Source organism: Labeo rohita, chromosome 3 (genome assembly GCF_022985175.1).
Source record: "Labeo rohita strain BAU-BD-2019 chromosome 3, IGBB_LRoh.1.0, whole genome shotgun sequence".
NCBI classification, from domain to species: domain Eukaryota; kingdom Metazoa; phylum Chordata; class Actinopteri; order Cypriniformes; family Cyprinidae; genus Labeo; species Labeo rohita.
In genome coordinates this window covers 6,937,027-6,954,099 of record NC_066871.1, presented here as the reverse complement: position 1 = coordinate 6,954,099, position 17,073 = coordinate 6,937,027, and the positions used below count along the sequence as shown (strand labels likewise).

Below are 17,073 nucleotides of genomic sequence, written 5' to 3'. Positions count from 1 at the left end.
CCCGATACGAAGTCTGAAACCTAACAGGAAGTCTGTTATTTTGAATTCTCTTTGAAAGTTTTGTGCCGTTTTTTTTTTTTTTTTTTTCCCATTTTCAAGCGTTATATTTAAACAGACTCCTAGAGATTTAAACAGATCAATACCAAAATTGGTCAGTGTACTCTAAAGCCCTTGATGACATTAAATTGCAAAGATCTTGAGTTTTTGTTAAAGGAGAATCATGAACAACAATTCACAAATAATTTACTCACCCCCTTGTCATCCAAGATGTTCATGTCTTTCTGTCTTTAGTCATGAAGAAATTATGGTTTTTGAGGAAAGCATTTCAGGATTTGTCTCCATATAATGGACTTTATTGGTGCCCCAATTTTGAACTTCCAAAACGTAGTTTAAATGCGGCTTAAAACGATCCCAAATGCAGTTGTAAACGATCCCAGGGGGGTCGAACGGCCGTTTTTTTGGGGGGTGGGGGGATAAAAATTTGTATACTTTTTAAGCACAAAAGCTCATGTAGCACAGGCTCTGGGATGCGCGTTCACGTACTATTGAATCACGTTGAAAGGTCACGCGGAACGTAGGCGGAACTACAGACCCAGTGTTTACAAAGGGAACAGGCAAAGACTAAGAAAGTGGAAGTAAGTCAAACACTGTTTACAAACAAAAAGGTACAATGATGTCGGACGATTCTGAAAATGATAGGAGAAAAGAGTTTTTCCCGACATACTCTACCTTTTTGAGCCGGAGTACACAGACAATAAACTTGTGGTGATTCAAAGATGTGATTTGTAGTAGTGATGGGAAGTTTGAATCATTTTACTGACTCGGACCTTTGAGTTTCATTCAGCAAAATTAACAAATCTTTTTTTTCCCAAGTCATTTCATTATTTTAGCATTTTATTAGCAAAATCAGCATCATGTGACAGCCCCATATGATGGACGAACGTCTCGAAAAAACCCAAAGACTCGAAACAGGTGAACTAATTCCAGTACAGAACCTAATCTAATAGGATGCTGCGCATGCAAGACTGAATGAATCACTCCTCGAGACGACTCGTTCTTCCCGAGTCACATTAAAGATTTGTTCAAAATGAACGAATCGTTCAAGAACGACCCGTGGACGCGCATCCAGCTAGAGCCTGTGTTACACAAACTTTTGTGCTTAAAAAGTATACAAATTTTTATTTTTCGAAAACAATGACTGATCGTTTTGCTAGATAACACCCTTCTTCCTCGGCTGGGATCGTTAAGAGCCCTTTGAAGCTGAAGACAGAAAGACATGAACATCTTGGATGACAAGGGGGTGAGTAAATTATTTAAATTATCTGTAAATTGTTGTTCTGGAAGTGAAGTTCTCCGTTAAAGTGTGTGTCCGTTGCAGCCTGACAAACTTTGACATTTCGCCATGAAAAAGTAAGTTGTGATAATTCAGGCATACAATGTCTGATCTGCCCCAAATTTCACACGTTCAATAAGAATTCTGGCCTGAACACATTTAAAGGCCAATATTCTGTTATAATAATAGCGCCACCTGTTGGCAGCAGGATACGTCATGCTTTACACTAACTCAAACATACCATGTTCAATCTGCACCAAACTTCATATGTTTGATAAAAGTGCTGGACTGAAGACATCTAAATGCAAATATCTAGTTATAGTCATAGTGCCACCAGCTGGTAGTAGGATGTTTGGCACATATAAATGACTTTCTATTCTATTTAGTCTATATTTACCACTTTCAAAATATATTGCCCACCATTCGCTGTTTTCCTAAAGCCACCAGGTGATGGTGAGCCCAGGTGCAAGGGCCCTTTTAACGCTGCTTGCAGCTTTAATTATTATTTATTTTTACATTTGGGGGTGAAATTTGACTAGGACTGTTAACATTAACCCACATGTACAAATACGCACTTTTTGAGTAGGAATAATGTGAACATACCGAAAGAAAAAAATAGACATGGTCATGTAAAAATACTAAATTTAAAAGCAAAACAAACATTTTTATAAAATGGCAACAAAAGCTGATACAATGTATAAAACTGATAGAACTTAAGTAAAATCAATGATGATGAGAAATAATTGGGATTATTTAAAAATGATTTTATTTTCTACTCCTGTCACATGGGATTGATCCATAATCAAAGAATTTGGGAGAAAACAAAATCTACCAACATGAACGTGGAAACAGTAAAAGAAAAATACAAAACATTAATGTGCTTTCTGAAATGAACGAGTGAATCACCACATTTGCCAGAACATAAATAATAAAATCTGAAACTAAACAGAAAACTCTAGTTCATCCTTACCCAATAAATACACCTTAGGTGACCTAACATCCTACAAAATTGCACAGAATCCAGTTACATTAAACCATCATGTTTTACCCAGACAAACAAACACATGCAACCAACACACAAATGCACATCTCCCATTCACTTGACACGGAAACATATCATTCAATCATTTTACAAATGATTTTTTTTTTTTTTTTTTTTTTTTTTTTTTGCTCTTTACAAAAATATGTACATCTTTACGGCAAATCTGCGAAGTACTTCATCTGATTCTCCAAAGACAGGAAAGGGTGGCCTGATTGAATCATCAGTTGTTTTAGTGCTTTGATGAAGAGAAACAGACTAAATGCCCCTTTTATACAAAAAGACAACAAATAAGGCCAAGTTAGACAGTTTGGAGACTATTCATAAATTATAGTAATAGAACAACATAATAACCGTTTAAGGCTGCAGACACCAGGGCTGCTCGTCTGCCTTTCTTTTAGTGTTTGTTTAATATCACTTACTGTTGGCGTTCACTATTGGTATATCACTATGTGCTGCTGCATGTCAGGGCGCAACTATGCGTTACACCAAACAAGAATACTTGTTCACTCAGCTCTGGGTTCGTAAGTGAGAGTTGATATCAGATTTGCGTTTATTGTTTCTCACCATCTGTCGCATTCTGTCCCCGGTCCCGCTCACGCACTCATTCACACCAGCACATCCAGCTCTAGTAGTGAAGCAGCAGGGTAGCTTATTCATTGCTTACAAATCTCCACGATATACAAATCATTGTCAAAAATGAAAGAATCAGCAATAAACAGCATTCAAATATACAGTATATTAAATCAGCCTTGATTTTTTTTCTTACATTATTTTTCCAGTTACAGCTAAACAGAGTAAAAAGACTTCCTTCATTTTTTTGAGTATCATTAATGGAAATCAACAGCATGTTCTGGCATCTTCTTGCGTTTTCATTCATTCTTAATTAAAGCGAATGGGAAGGAAAAATATTTGAGTCTTTAACATGCTCTCCTGAGGTCCAAAGCTTGAGTGTTCCAGTTACGACTAGGTCCGAAGCATTAAGAAAACAAACATCCAGATGTCTACGACTGACTTTAGGAAGGCCAAACGACAGGGCGGTTTGATTAAAGAGCAAGACAGACTCGAAATGGACAGCAGCATGGGATTTTTTCGCGTGACGTGACGTAGAGTGGCTGTGCCCCCTTGTAATACAGTTCTACATTCAGTCACTTAAGACTGAGAAGCTGATGACAATAAGAAGGCCTGTGTTGGTTTGTGCCCTACATTCATCAAAGAGCAAAGATCCGATTTCATTTGGGGCATCCTTTACATGTCAACGGATCCAGTTTAGTAAGTAAAGGAGGGAAGGAGCTGGAAGATAGTAGCATTTTTGAGGATCTTCTCAAGTTTCTGGAGGACATTCATTTTATTTGAAAGACGAGACTGGAAAGTTGCATCTAAAGTTTTAACATTAAAATGTCAAGGATACATTTTGTACAATCTTAGAAAACCAATCAGGCCCTTTTCTCCGAAACATGACTTGAGTTCACTTGAGATACCTTAAGAAAATGGCAACAGAGATTTCTGAATAGATCTTTGTAACTTGACCTGTACTTACTGCGAGAGCTTATGCACCCCTTGGACCTCTGAGGGCACTTTATTTTAGGATTTTCTGTATTACGGCCTCTTTTTTTGTTGTCCCACCCTTTCTCCTGGCATGCGCTCCACTGTGCTCCGCTACTCTACCGGAGTGGGGACAGAAACCCAGGGTGGTGTGGCCAGCTCAGGCATAGTTGGCATTTTCAGCAGGCTTTATTTTGGCGTCCCGAGCTTCTTTGGGGTTCCCGGGCGCTTGCGTTCCCAGAGGTGGTTGGGAATGGTGAAGGCATCCACGCTCATGGACATGGTCTTGGACGGGATGACCGTGAACTGTTTGCGGTCAGAGCTGTACTTGTAGATCGACTCCACCATAGCGGGACTAATAACACGTGGCCCGATGCCTGTGAGCCGAACCATCTCTTCCGTCTCGGGGTTCATGGTGTAAACCGCCCGGAATTGACAGCTGGCATCCCGGAACAGGATGAGGAAATGGTTTGCAGAGCTTTTCTCCATTTCCTTTCACAGACAAGAACGAAATACAAATGAACGGGACAGACCATTACATCATGCATTCAAATGCCCAATGCAAATATGTGTTTGCTGTCTGCAGCAAGTCATGAAAGGCCAGAGTGTGCTAAAGATGACGACTGATAGGTCACTTACCTCTACAATCTTGTTTTTTTGTGGTTCGTTGACCTTGCCTGCCAAGCAACAGCGAGAGATTGCATTATGGATAATGAACTTATTGGACTTGAAGCTTGGCTCCTTGTAGAGTTTTGGTCCTGAAACAAAAATGCAAAAGTCATTGTTTAAAACACAATGAGTCAAAGTAAGTTTTCTGATCACATGATCTAATGTAAACAATCTTAAAACTAAACTGGTACTTGCCCATGCAAAACTTACAAACCACAATGCTAAGATATTGTTAGATGGTTAATAGGTTGTTCACGGTCTCTAATGAAAAGAGCCAATTTCCAAGTGTATATGTGACCCTGTACCACAAAACCAGTTGCATAAGTCACACGGTTATATTTGTAGCCATAGCCAACAATACATTGTATGGGTCAAAATGATCAATTTTTCTTTTATGCAAAAAATTATAAGGATATTAAGTAAAGATCAAGTTCCATGAAGGTATTTTGCACATTTCCTACCGTAAATATATCAGAACTTAATTTTTGATTAGTAATATGCATTGCTAAGAACTTCATTTGCATTTCTCAATGTTTTGATTTTTTTTTTGCACCCTCAGATTCCAGAATTTTAAATAGTTGCATCTCAGCCAAATATTGTCCTATCCTAACAAACTATACATCAATGGAGATTTTAATTGACCATTATGACTAGTTTTGTGTTATAGAGTCACATATATTGTGGTCTCAAGATATAGCTCGAGTTTATTAAAGTCTCTATGAGCCAGGTCATTGCACACTGAGTCTGAAATATCAATCCAAAATTTTCACACATTAAAAAATAAATACAACCTCATGTTGTGTCAATTAAGTTTACACACTGCCTCTGAAACTTTCGTCTGGATCAGGTTCAATTACAAAATGAATGCAAAAAGAAGTAGTAAACGGAAAAGTCTTTTCGCGCTTGCCTTTAAAATCGACACATACTGCGAATGTCTACATACCTAACACATACTACAATGTGCATGATGTCACCGTTTTCAAAGATTCCCATATCGGGTGTTTACATGGAAATGATAACGGTGGTGTTTTCAGTCCCCAAAACAAACACGCAAAACGCAAAAAATATTTCACGGTTTTGGCTAAAAACGGCCCCTTAGTCTCTTCAAAAAGTCACGGGATTTGCAGTGTGATTTATCATCAAACTGTGTCCGATAAGTTGTTCACTAAATTGTTCACTAAATGCTTTAGCAAGCACCACTAACCAAACTGCAAATCATGAAATTTTTATAGTTTACCAGTGTATTCTGGGATGGAGGCTGGGGATGAAATAGTAGATGCATTATCCCAGTCCCCATTCTGTGCAGCAAGACGACCTGGTGATAGCAGTCTGGATGGTGAATGAGAACGGCTGTGGGAAAGAATACATGTTTAGAGACAAAGTCACAATAAGGAGCAGGTGTTTTATCAGACAAACATATACAAATTAGATTTACCTTGGAGATTTTCTGACAGCTAACGTCCCGTTGTCGTTGGCCATGGAGGACAGATTCATTGTTGAATGGGAGTACACTTTATTTAGTCTAGAACCTGAGAGAGAAAAGAGTTGAGATATGACATATGGCTTTCTAACTATGACTATCGATGGAAAGAAAATAAGCCTCCGGATGATCATTGACCTACCCATGAGCCCTTTGGCAGGGCTTCGGGACAGGTCGGAGTCATCTCTGAACACTGTTTTGGGTCTCTGCTTCTTGACGCCTCTTACTGTCGTGGGTTTCTGTCGGAGAACTTTATCTAGATCCTCCATAATTTTTAGCTGATGTCGGCGTTCATACTCTTGGCGGGTGAAGTCTCCACGCCGCTGAGGAGTGCCCTCTGGTGGAGGGGTGCGTGGAGGCGGAGGGGTACGTGAAGGCGGAGGGGTAGAAGGAGTTTTGGGTCTCTCCTCTCCTCTGCGAGGCTCATCCACTGAAGATGACCTGCTGTTACATTTATAGACAACATTGATATAGGTCACAATGTCTAAAAGGTAATATAGGGACTAACATATTAAGTTTGAGTATATTAGATAGCATATACAAAAACTCTTGCACTCTCGTGAACGCTGAACGGATGAAAATGTTGAATAAAATCTTTTTTTTTTCTCTGCACTCAAAAAGTATTCTAGAATCTTCATGGAATTACAGTTGAACCAATGGACTATTTTATCAATGTCTTTACTACCTTTCTGGGCCTTGAACATTGCGTTGCTGTCTATGCAGGGTCAGAAGGCTCTTGGATTTAATCAAAAATATCTTAATTTGTGTTCCGAAGATGAACAAAGGTCTTATGGGTTTTGAACGACATGAAGGTGAGTTATTAATGACAGAATTTTAATTTTGGGGTGAACTATCCCTTTAGGGCATAGGTCTTTAACCCTGCTCCTGAGGATCCACTATCCTGCAGAGCTTAGCTCCAACCCCAATCAAACACACCCGAAACAGCAAATCAAGGTCTTTAAGATCACTAAACAAGTCAGGGACCAGGTGTGCTGAAGCAGGTTGGAAATAAACTTTGCAGGACAGTGGGTCCCCAAGAACAGGGTTGAAGACCTATGCTTTAGGAGACTTGTTTCAGCACTGATTTGGCTTATTCACTGGCTCAACAAAAGGCTAACCACTAAGAAAGTAAAATTACACATCTCAAAACCCCTAAATATTTGTGGCATCATTCATACTACACATAACTGTCACCTTCCACAGCTTTGTTGGTAAGCCTTACCTTGCCTCCCTCTCTCTTTCTTGCTCCTGTTTTCGTCTCTTCATCTCCTCTGCTCTCTTCTGTTGTTTCTCAATTAAAGCAGCTCTTCTCCTCTCCATCTCATCCTCAGGTCGAGCTTCATCCTGCTACAGAGTTTCAGACAGTTAAATAAAGGCTACAACTTTCAGGCAAAATGCCGCTCAAGTTAAGCAAGTGATTCTCCCCTAACCTTGAAGAAGAATCCAACTCCACCCCTAGTTTCTGGCTCTGTTTGGTCGCTCATTGAATCTGAGAAGATTTCCTGGCTCTGATCGGCTTCTTCACCCTCTAATGCTTTGAGAGAGGACAGCGAGATTTCAATAAGGCTGTTGCGCTTGCCATTGAAAGCCGCTGCAGGAACGTCACTCTCAAAGGAGCACTCGGAAGGAGCTCCTGAGCTGTTGCCACCCTGACGGTCCTTTCGGGGAAGAACCTGTGAAGGTCCGCTGTCCAGTTCCATACTGAAGATCGTATGGTCCTCGCTCGAGCCTGTGTCGGAGAAGTTGTCATCCGGTCTAGCCAGGGACGAAGCTGAGCGGGACTCATTCTGACTGGAGGTACCTATGCTGAAAGAGGATGAGTTCTGATCCCTGTACTGCCACGGGGACACTCTTCGTAAGTGAGGAATGTTGTCCACACTTTGAGGGGGAGTTATAACTCTTGTGGAAACAGGAGTCTTGAGCTCCGCAGGTCGAGGGTGGTGATGCAGTTTGGGGCTCTTTGGAGGTGCAGACTGTGCCCTACGGTGGGACGCAGGTGATTTGGGGGGTGCAGTTTGACTTGCAATCTTGCGAGATGGGGAAGGAGAGGAAGAGGCAGAGGGCAGATCACGAGTGGACTCCCTTGACAAACGAGAAGGTGTGGCAGTTGTTGAGGTTTTGGAGCTGGGTGGGATAACCCAAGCCTGGTTGTTAGGAGCTGCCTTCTTCTTCATCAACTGGTTCTGCTGCTCCGAGAGACGCTGCATATCGCTTTGAAGAGAATTGAGAGCAGCACTTAGTTTAGACACAGCATTGTTGTAATCTCCCAGTGGGGCTGTGCCTTTTCCTCCAGGAACTCCTACTCCAGCTTTTTCTTTCTCTACTGGATTGTCCTGTTGGGCAGAGGGCTTGATATTCCTCTCTTCTTCTACTGAGGAGCCCTTTTTTAACTGTTCCTCCTCCTGCTGCTCTTCTCTCTCCAAACGTGCCAGTTTCTCCTCCAGCGCCAAACGGCTAAGGTCATCTTCCACTTGTCGTCCTTCCTCGCCATCCCCATCTTCCTGCTCCTTCTTTAACTGTAGGAAGGCACTTTTTCCCAGCCGCTGCCGGTGTTTGGCAAAGATGGCTTCTATACGCTTCTTCTGAGCCTCAATGGCCTTCCGCTTCTCCTCCAGCCTTGCCCCCAGCTCGGACATTTCAGTGCTGAGAGCAGGACTCTTACTGGGGCTCTCCTCTGATTTCTTAGCCCACGTAGTCATTTGTGGGGCTTGTGGTTCAGTAGGTCGTACCTGCTCTGGAACAAGTTTCTTCTTCCGTTCAGCAAAATTGGTCATCCTAACACCGCTATCCGGTGTCTCTTCACCACCCGGTCGTGTTATGCGAGGACCCGAGGCAGGTGTGGCAGGGGTGGAGTGAGTTTTTGGAAGATCTTCTGAGGCATCTGAATCCACACTTCCATCTCTTAAAACAGAGTCGTCATCTCTGGATCCCTCTGAGGGGTGTCTGGTGCGGCTGGGCTCTGGTGGGACTCCTGAGGATCGGTGGTAGAGCATTCCTGAGCGGGATGGGGCTGAAGAGCTGAGAGTCACTGGGCTGCCATTGAGTCTAGCACTTGCTGGATCATCTGGTGAATGCAGGTAGAAACCATCAGGTGCCCCGTCCGGGTGAAGGCGAGGCTCCATTTTATCTTCGCTGTGGATGATCTGCAGTGCCTCTTCAATGGTTGGTAGCTCTCCCGTTTCACTATCATCAATGCCGTTCTCTTCAGCCAGCATTGGACGAGATTGAGTGGCCCAGGAAGCTCTCTGAGGGCCATTAGGCCCGGGAGCCTTACTCAGCAAGTGGCTGAGGTCCTCTGGAGGTGTGTAGGGGACATGTGTCATGGACTGACCAGCAGGGTTAAGATTGTCTGAACTGACAGACCGAGTTATAACAGGGTTCCCCATCACAATGTCCACATCACTGTCCAGTCCAAAAGGGATACTAAAGGACACAGCAGAGGACAGGGGACGACTGAAGAGCCGTCAAGAAAAAAATATTAATTCCTCCCAAAAAAAAGTATTAATAAGAAAAGGAAAAATGCATAAAACACTGAGGTACCATACCTAAGTGGTTTCTTAGTCCACGTCCGTCCTGCTGCCTCTACATGAGACATTGAGGTAGACTGAGTCAGAGATCCTGGTCATAGAGACAACACAAACACACACATGACTGGATGACACATACAACATGCAAACACAGACCATGTGATTGTTCCTTTATGTGAACAAGAATAAACAGCGCGTACATGCATTACAAAGAAGGGAACAAACACATAATGGCAAATGATGACTCAGGACAGAGTGACAGCATGTTTTCCTCACCTGTTGCTGCAGTCACAGGGGAAGAGATGGGCAGAAAAGGCTTTTTGAAGATAGATGGAGAACCACTGGCACATGAAAGGCAAGTAAATCATGTTAAGCTTCGGCCTTGATTTTATAAAGGCTCATTTAGGTATTCATTTATCATTTGTGCATTCTGTGACTATTTATGATTTCAAATTATATATATATATATATATATATATATATATATATATATATATATATATATATATATATATACACTGTGTGCAGAATTATTAGGCATGTTGATATTCTGGTCATATTTTTTTTCCAAACACATTTTACCAATTCCAAACCACATCAGTCTTAATAACTACTGTTAATTTTGTGTTTAATCATTTATATGTGATATATAATTGTCCGTGAAGGCTGGAAGTGAAAAACTCCTTATATTCAGGTGTGCAGAATTATTAGGCATGTTTTCGTTTACAGCTAAAATGAGCCAAAAAAGAGATTTAACCCAGACTGAAAAGTCCAAATTATTAAATGCCCATGAGAAGAATGCAATACTAATGCATTACAAGAATTTGCAAAGTTAAGGCTTGACCACTGGACAGTGAAATGCTTGTTGAGTCTGCATGGTCAGAAAAAACAGGTGGAGAAGAAAAGATGCATGTTAACTGCAAAAGAATTAGGAATTAAGGTGAAGAATTAGGTGTGACACCATCAGGAACCGTTTCCAGTAAGTTTTGGGAGTTCATTTTAGTCCATCTCTGCAAGTCAGACTTTTCAGGATAAGAGACTAAACATGAACTCCCAAAACTTACTGCCAGATTTTGGAAGATAAATTCTTGAATCAGAGGCACAAGAGGATGTGATGCTTGTCCTTCAAGAGTCACTCTCAACTTATCTGTCTCTAAAGCATATAAAAAAACTGTCTTCATGTATTTCACAACACGTCAGCTTGTTATTCTTATTAAGTAAGGGGCATTTTTTAGGATTTTTTACCAAGCAAAGTCTCTGAGAACCTGACACATTGCACTTCTGAAGACTCCAGGTAGGTTGCAGTTCTGGAAAATGGTGGCGCTGGAGACTAAACGGTTCCTGATGGTGTCACACCTAATTCTTCACCTTAATTCCTAATTCTTTTGCAGTTAACATGCATCTTTTCTTCTCCACCTGTTTTTTCTGACCATGCAGACTCAACAAGCATTTCTCTGTCCAATGGTCAAGCCTTAACTTTGCAAATTCTTGTAATGCATTAGTATTGCATTCTTCTCATGGGCATTTAATAATTTGGACTTTTCAGTCTGGGTTAAATATCTTTTTTGGCTCATTTTAGCTGTAAACGAAAACATGCCTAATAATCCTGCACACCTGAATAGTAGTTTTTCACTTCCAGCCTTCACGGACAATTATACATCACATATAAATGATTAAATACAAAATTAACAGTAGTTACTAAGACTGATGTGGTTTGGAATTGGTAAAATGTGTTTGGAAAAAAAATATGACCAGAATATCAACATGCCTAATAATTCTGCACACAGTGTATATATATATATATATATATATATATATGGCTTTTATGCAATCAAATGCCAAAAATGTATTCCGTTGTACCTGTTGCTGGACCCACTGTTGCCATTGTTGGTCCTTCCAGATGTTTCTACAAGAATAAAAAAAGTACTTTATTTTACATGACTTTTTAAAAGACAAAAATCTAAAAAGGAGCATACACATCTACAGGAAAATGAACCATTTATTCATCGAGACATACACTTACCAGTCAGCTCAGAGTCCTGCAGTGGCTGAACAAACTCAGGCTTTGAGACCTCAAACCAATACAAGAGCTCTGCCAGAAAGCTCAGTATGTTTGTCTAGAAAGAGAAAAATACACTACATAAAATACCATAAATCATAATGGTTGATGGCTGATACCGCACAATTACAGTATTTATTTACAAGATATTTTGATGACCCTATCCCATTATACTCATGTGAAGAGGATCCACAGTTGATGTTTCTTCAGCACTTATTGTTACTGAACAGTCTAAAGACCTAAAGTGTCTGAATCTACATTGTGCAACCCTATGGCCCCATTTTTGGCCTACTGCATACTTAAAAGCATATTTTAAAATAACCAACACAGTACATAATCTTGTTTTATTAACTGTACTACACTATACAGATTCCCTATACTCTTCATGTTTTAACTTGGGTGTCTACATACCTTTAATTCTGATGGGCTGTAGAGAAAATCCTCCAACACTAGAGGGCAGCAGCTCTTCAAACAGCTGTCACAGAACTCTCGAATCAGCTGTAGGTTGTACAGGCTGTCAGCCACAGACATGGAGTCCTTCATACACACATCTAATAGGACAAAAAAAAAATTAAATTAATTTCTTACTCATCTACAAAATGACACATTGAGGTTTGAAATGTGACCATACCCTCTAATCTCAGTAGACCAGGACAGTAATGGTGAATAACAGCAGCAATAGCACATCCGTTTGAGAGATCCTTCACTTCATTCACCACAGGAAAAAAGGGTTTGAGCTTAGACTGCATCCTGTCCTTCCTGTACCGGATCTGAACAAGAAAAATATTGGGTTGAGCTATGTTGCTTGTTACACAATATTGTTATTGTGAAATAGTTTATTTTTCATTAACAGCAGACAGTGCATTTGTTAAACAGTGACAGGACGCTACCACAAATTAGTTATCCATTTTGTGCAAGTGCAAAAACACGGGAGATGGAAATAACGCTAAATGAAAAATGCATACTAACAACTACGAGACAGCAATAGAGAAAAAAAAACATGGCCACAAAAATATAACAATCCATGCAAGTAGTGCATGAAGGCAAAATGCAGTAAAAGCGAATGAGACATAAGCCGAGAAACAGCAAGGACATTGTTAACGGGAAGTGGGACAGCAAACACTCAAGAGACTTAGTCTTCAACAGGTCAGAGCAATGAACAGAGAGGCATCTGTGTGTATAGCCAACACCTGATACATCAATAGAGACCTTTTCTACTTGATACACACAACATGCACTAGCAGATAAGAGCACTAATGACACACACACTATTCACTTGACCACCATAGATTGTGTTTAAATTTACATGCATGTTTATTTTTGGCTTATTTTTTGTAATGCAAATAAAGATGCAGGATGTTGAGACATCTGACACTACTCCTCTAACCCAAGAGGTGTCCTCAGAAAAAAACTGTTACTAAACGATACCGTCTTTGACTCCAAATTTGGTTCACCCAGAGGAAATATCTGAATCTAAATCATCTCCCTTAAGAGTTCCATGTAACGTTTAAATGCAGAGTCTACAGTGTCAGAACAAGGACTTGCTGCAGTGAAACTACATCTCTCTCAACAGCAGTTCAATGCTGAGGATACATATGTGCCATGAAAAGATACATAAGCTATAAACAAAAAGCTGCATTTTGACTTATTTTTTCTATTACTGTACATTCCACACTATTCTTTAGGTACATTGCAAGTAATTGAAAATATTATTAAAGATAATTTGTCATGTAATACATGTATGAGCCATAGTATGTCCATGTTATAAGGGAGGGAACTTTCAAATTGAGACATGGTTTAGATTAACTGCTCAAAGAGGTCAAAGGAATCAAATTCCATCTACGTAACCTGTACTGCCAGCAGGGGGCGAAAAGGGACAGCTTTATATGGGTTTAGGACAGGAAAATGGAGGAAAGAGGGTGGAATGGAAGACAAGAGAAAGACTTACAGGAACAAGTTTCCAGTACCAGCGAGTGGGACACTGTCAGAAAAGTGAAGGAACATGAGAGGAGAAAGAGGTAGAAGGGGAAGCAAGGAGGAGGAAGAGGACAGGATAGGTATTTAGACAGCAAAGTAGACCTTGAGGAAAAAGATAGTGCTGCTAAGGAAATGAGTGACTGTGTAGACGTGTAGGGGTCAAGTTATCGTATACAAGTGCCCTTTGAGCTTTTCGTGAGCAAGTCTGTATGTTCGTTTGTTTATGAGTTTTTCTTACCGAAGGTTGAACAGGCTGTGGTTCAGTACTAGGCTGAGATGCATCATTTTGTGTACCTTCTGTTTGTTCCTTTAGTTTTTGATTCAGCTACAACAAAGAAAAACATTAAACACCTTAGGACAATGACATAACATCAAAAGTCAAAATCAAAGTAGTCTACATGACTTTATATGTGGAAGACCACACCCACAGTGTCTTTTGTAAAGGTGTTTTGCAGGGTTCTATATTTGGGCCAGAAGTATTGTATACAAGAGGTTGTTCTACAGGGTTCCATTTTAGGGCCGGTAATATTATATACTAGAGGTTGTTCCACAGGGTTCTATTTTAAGGCCAGGCATATTGTATACTAGTGGTTGTTCCACAGGGTTCTATTTTAGGGCCCATAATATTGTATACTAGTGGTTGTTCCTCAGAGTTCTATTTTAGGGCCAGTCATATTGTATATTAGAGGTGGTTCCTCAGGGTTCTGTTTTAGGGCCAGTCATATTATTGTATACTAGATGTTGCTCCACAGGGTTCTATTTTAGGGCCAGTAATATTATTGTATACTAGAGGTTGTTTCACGGGGTCCTTTTTTAGGGCCAGTAATATTGTATACTAGAGGTTGTTCCACTGGGTTTTATTTTAAGGCCAGGCATATTGTATATTAGAGGTGGTTCCTCAGGGTTCTGTTTTAGGGCCAGTCATATTATTGTATACTAGATGTTGTTCCACAGGGTTCTATTTTAGGGCCGGTAATATTGTATACTAGAGATTATTCCACAGGGTTCTATTTTAGGGCCAGAAATATTATTGTATACTAGAGATTATTCCACAGGTTTCTATTTTAGGGCCAGAAATATTATTGTATACTAGAGATTATTCCACAGGGTTCTAATTTAGGGTCAGAAATATTGTTGTATACAAGAGATTATTCCACAGGGTTCTATTTAGGGCCAGAAATGTTGTATACTACAGGTGGTTTCACAGAGTTCTATTTTAAGGCCAGTCATATTGTATACTAGAGGTTGTTCCACAGGGTTCTATTTTAGGGCCAGTAATATTGTAAATTAGAGGTTAGTACATGTAAACAGGGAAGTGTAAAGTATAGTTCACCCAAAAATAAAAAAATATGTAGTCATCTTTATGTTGTTCCAAGCTTCTTTGACTTTTTTCCCCTGCATAGGAACACACAGAATATTCAAGGTGCTTTCCCATTCAGTGAAAGCAATTTGGGACAGAGCTCTCAATCTCCAAAAAGACACAAAAAAAACACTATAAAAGTAATTGAAATTTTAAGCTGTTAGTAGATAATGTTCCCCACCATAAAAATGTTTGGAATATCACAGATTAGGTTAAGCATCTCTTTCTGCTCAACAAAAGATAAACATACAGGTTTTAAAACGACATGAGAGTGAGTAAATAATGTAGTAAATTATTATAGGTTTTTACTACTCTTTTAAACATTGTAAATGAAAGTTCTAGTTTGATTTATGGGTTATGAGAGTTTATAAGAGTTGTTTGAGCTCCAAGAAACTGTGTTGCTTACTTTCTTTAAAAGACTCACCGTGTTCACCCAGTAAAGCAGGGCTCTCTCCCAGGTTGCATCTGTACCAAGCAGCTCCGATCCGCCGCTCGCCAAGACTGTGCTCACCGTCTCCATGGCACCCACTGCCATTAAGGCATCTATCAACTCCAAGTGGGCACTCTGTACCAATCAGAGGAAAACAAACAGGACTGTCAGAGCACAGAGAAAACCCAGCTGTCATTTTGAACACTGACCTAATGCGCCTAATCTAATAACATTGTCTAGTAACATTCAGAACAGCCTCAGAAAGCAAGGCCTTTCTAATGCCACAGGACTGAAGAAGAGAAAGGACAACGTTTGGTTTTCTGCATAAGTGTACGTGACACTGCAAGAGATACAGAGAGACACAGTATACAGAGTAAAGGACTCAGAGCAAAGGAAAAATTATGTGCCATGATTTGCATGCATTGTTTTGCTGCGTAATGCATCCTTGAAACAGCAAGAAATGAATCAATATTCAATACCGACTTCCTGCTGTTTCCTTTCTTTTTTTAAGTGTTGCAGCAATATTGTTCCCCTCCCTCCTCTTCTCTCCCTCTCTCAATGATATATTGCAGTATGACTCATGTGTGACAGACTCCAGGATACAGGGCAGCGCCGCAGAACAGCTCAATGGGGACTGCAATTCCAAACCCCCAGCATTCCACATTTGTGTTGCAGACAGTATGTGTTTGTGTGTGTTGGGGTTTCTGAGCACATCAGATACCCAATATGTGTGCAAAGAATACTCACAATAAGGAAACGGTATTTTGGTACCAAACTGTTGTTAGAAGTCAATAGTAATTACGTCAAAATGTGAAATTATTTTAAACTACCAAACACAGTTGATTGTGTCTAAAATAAATGTTAACTTATAACTAAAATTAACACACATTAAAAAAAGTGTGTTCATTTGCATATCTGTTTTTCCAGCGGTAGATCATTTGCATCAAGAATTTTGACACTGTTATTGGTATCGACTACTGTTGTTTTGGTATCGTTTCACCACTACTCGCAAACCCATCTTTCTTATCCAATAACATAATCATCCCCGATGCTGTAAGAGAGACGATAACCTACTGCGGACACAGATGATGAGGACTGTGCTTCATCCTCATAGTCCATTACAGTGATGCCGCTCACGCCCAAGCCCATTAAAAACAACCCAACCGCTTTATCAGCTGAGTCACGGAGAGCACCTTAGCTGCGATAAGAGGGTTAAGCCATTAACTTCTCTCTGCACTTCAACCAGGGAACGTTTACTACCTGCGGCCCAAACCACTGAGAGTGTCAGTGTAGTCAACAGCAATTTACATTGAATGTTCAGGTGAACTGCATGAAAACAGTTTGGGTCATATTTTGGACAATAATTATATATATAGCTGCAAGCAGTGTTTATCAGGGTTCAAGGCATTTAAGCACATACGAAAAAAGACATTATTTAGCAAGCTTGTAACCACCTAAATCAATGATTTAAAAAGCATTTTTTTGGTAAATCCAGATAATTTAGCATAGAAATGTTTTTTAATGGTTATGACTGTGAGTGACAGCTGTGGTCCAATCCCCTTAAAACTCTGCACCTGTTGCATGTGCTCAGGTTTTGTGAAGTTTTGAGCTTTCCTTTAGGCTTTATAGGATTTTGGGTAAACTTGGACGAGCC

At 40.2% G+C, this 17,073-nt stretch overlaps 1 protein-coding gene across 7 annotated transcripts in view; it reads right to left on the bottom strand.

Moving 5' to 3' along the window:
* Positions 1 to 2,082: 2,082 nt before the first annotated feature.
* camsap3 (calmodulin regulated spectrin-associated protein family, member 3) overlaps positions 2,083 to 17,073 on the bottom strand; it is a 46,507-nt gene continuing 31,516 nt past the window's right edge. For 2 of the 7 annotated variants that reach the window (XM_051105583.1, XM_051105589.1), the window contains 16 exons: positions 15,414 to 15,554; positions 13,868 to 13,954; positions 13,601 to 13,633; positions 12,284 to 12,422; positions 12,064 to 12,203; positions 11,617 to 11,710; positions 11,454 to 11,499; positions 9,870 to 9,934; positions 9,612 to 9,684; positions 7,497 to 9,519; positions 7,289 to 7,413; positions 6,209 to 6,510; positions 6,022 to 6,115; positions 5,824 to 5,936; positions 4,557 to 4,675; positions 2,083 to 4,409 (listed from right to left, as the gene is read on the bottom strand). In XM_051105583.1, coding sequence (XP_050961540.1) covers positions 4,107 to 4,409; positions 4,557 to 4,675; positions 5,824 to 5,936; positions 6,022 to 6,115; positions 6,209 to 6,510; positions 7,289 to 7,413; positions 7,497 to 9,519; positions 9,612 to 9,684; positions 9,870 to 9,934; positions 11,454 to 11,499; positions 11,617 to 11,710; positions 12,064 to 12,203; positions 12,284 to 12,422; positions 13,601 to 13,633; positions 13,868 to 13,954; positions 15,414 to 15,554 — 3,897 coding nt within the window. In that variant the 3' untranslated portion in view covers positions 2,083 to 4,106. The remainder of the gene's footprint in view (positions 4,410 to 4,556; positions 4,676 to 5,823; positions 5,937 to 6,021; positions 6,116 to 6,208; positions 6,511 to 7,288; positions 7,414 to 7,496; positions 9,520 to 9,611; positions 9,685 to 9,869; positions 9,935 to 11,453; positions 11,500 to 11,616; positions 11,711 to 12,063; positions 12,204 to 12,283; positions 12,423 to 13,600; positions 13,634 to 13,867; positions 13,955 to 15,413; positions 15,555 to 17,073) is intronic. The other 5 variants (XM_051105585.1, XM_051105584.1, XM_051105586.1 and 2 more) reach the window with 5 other exon arrangements.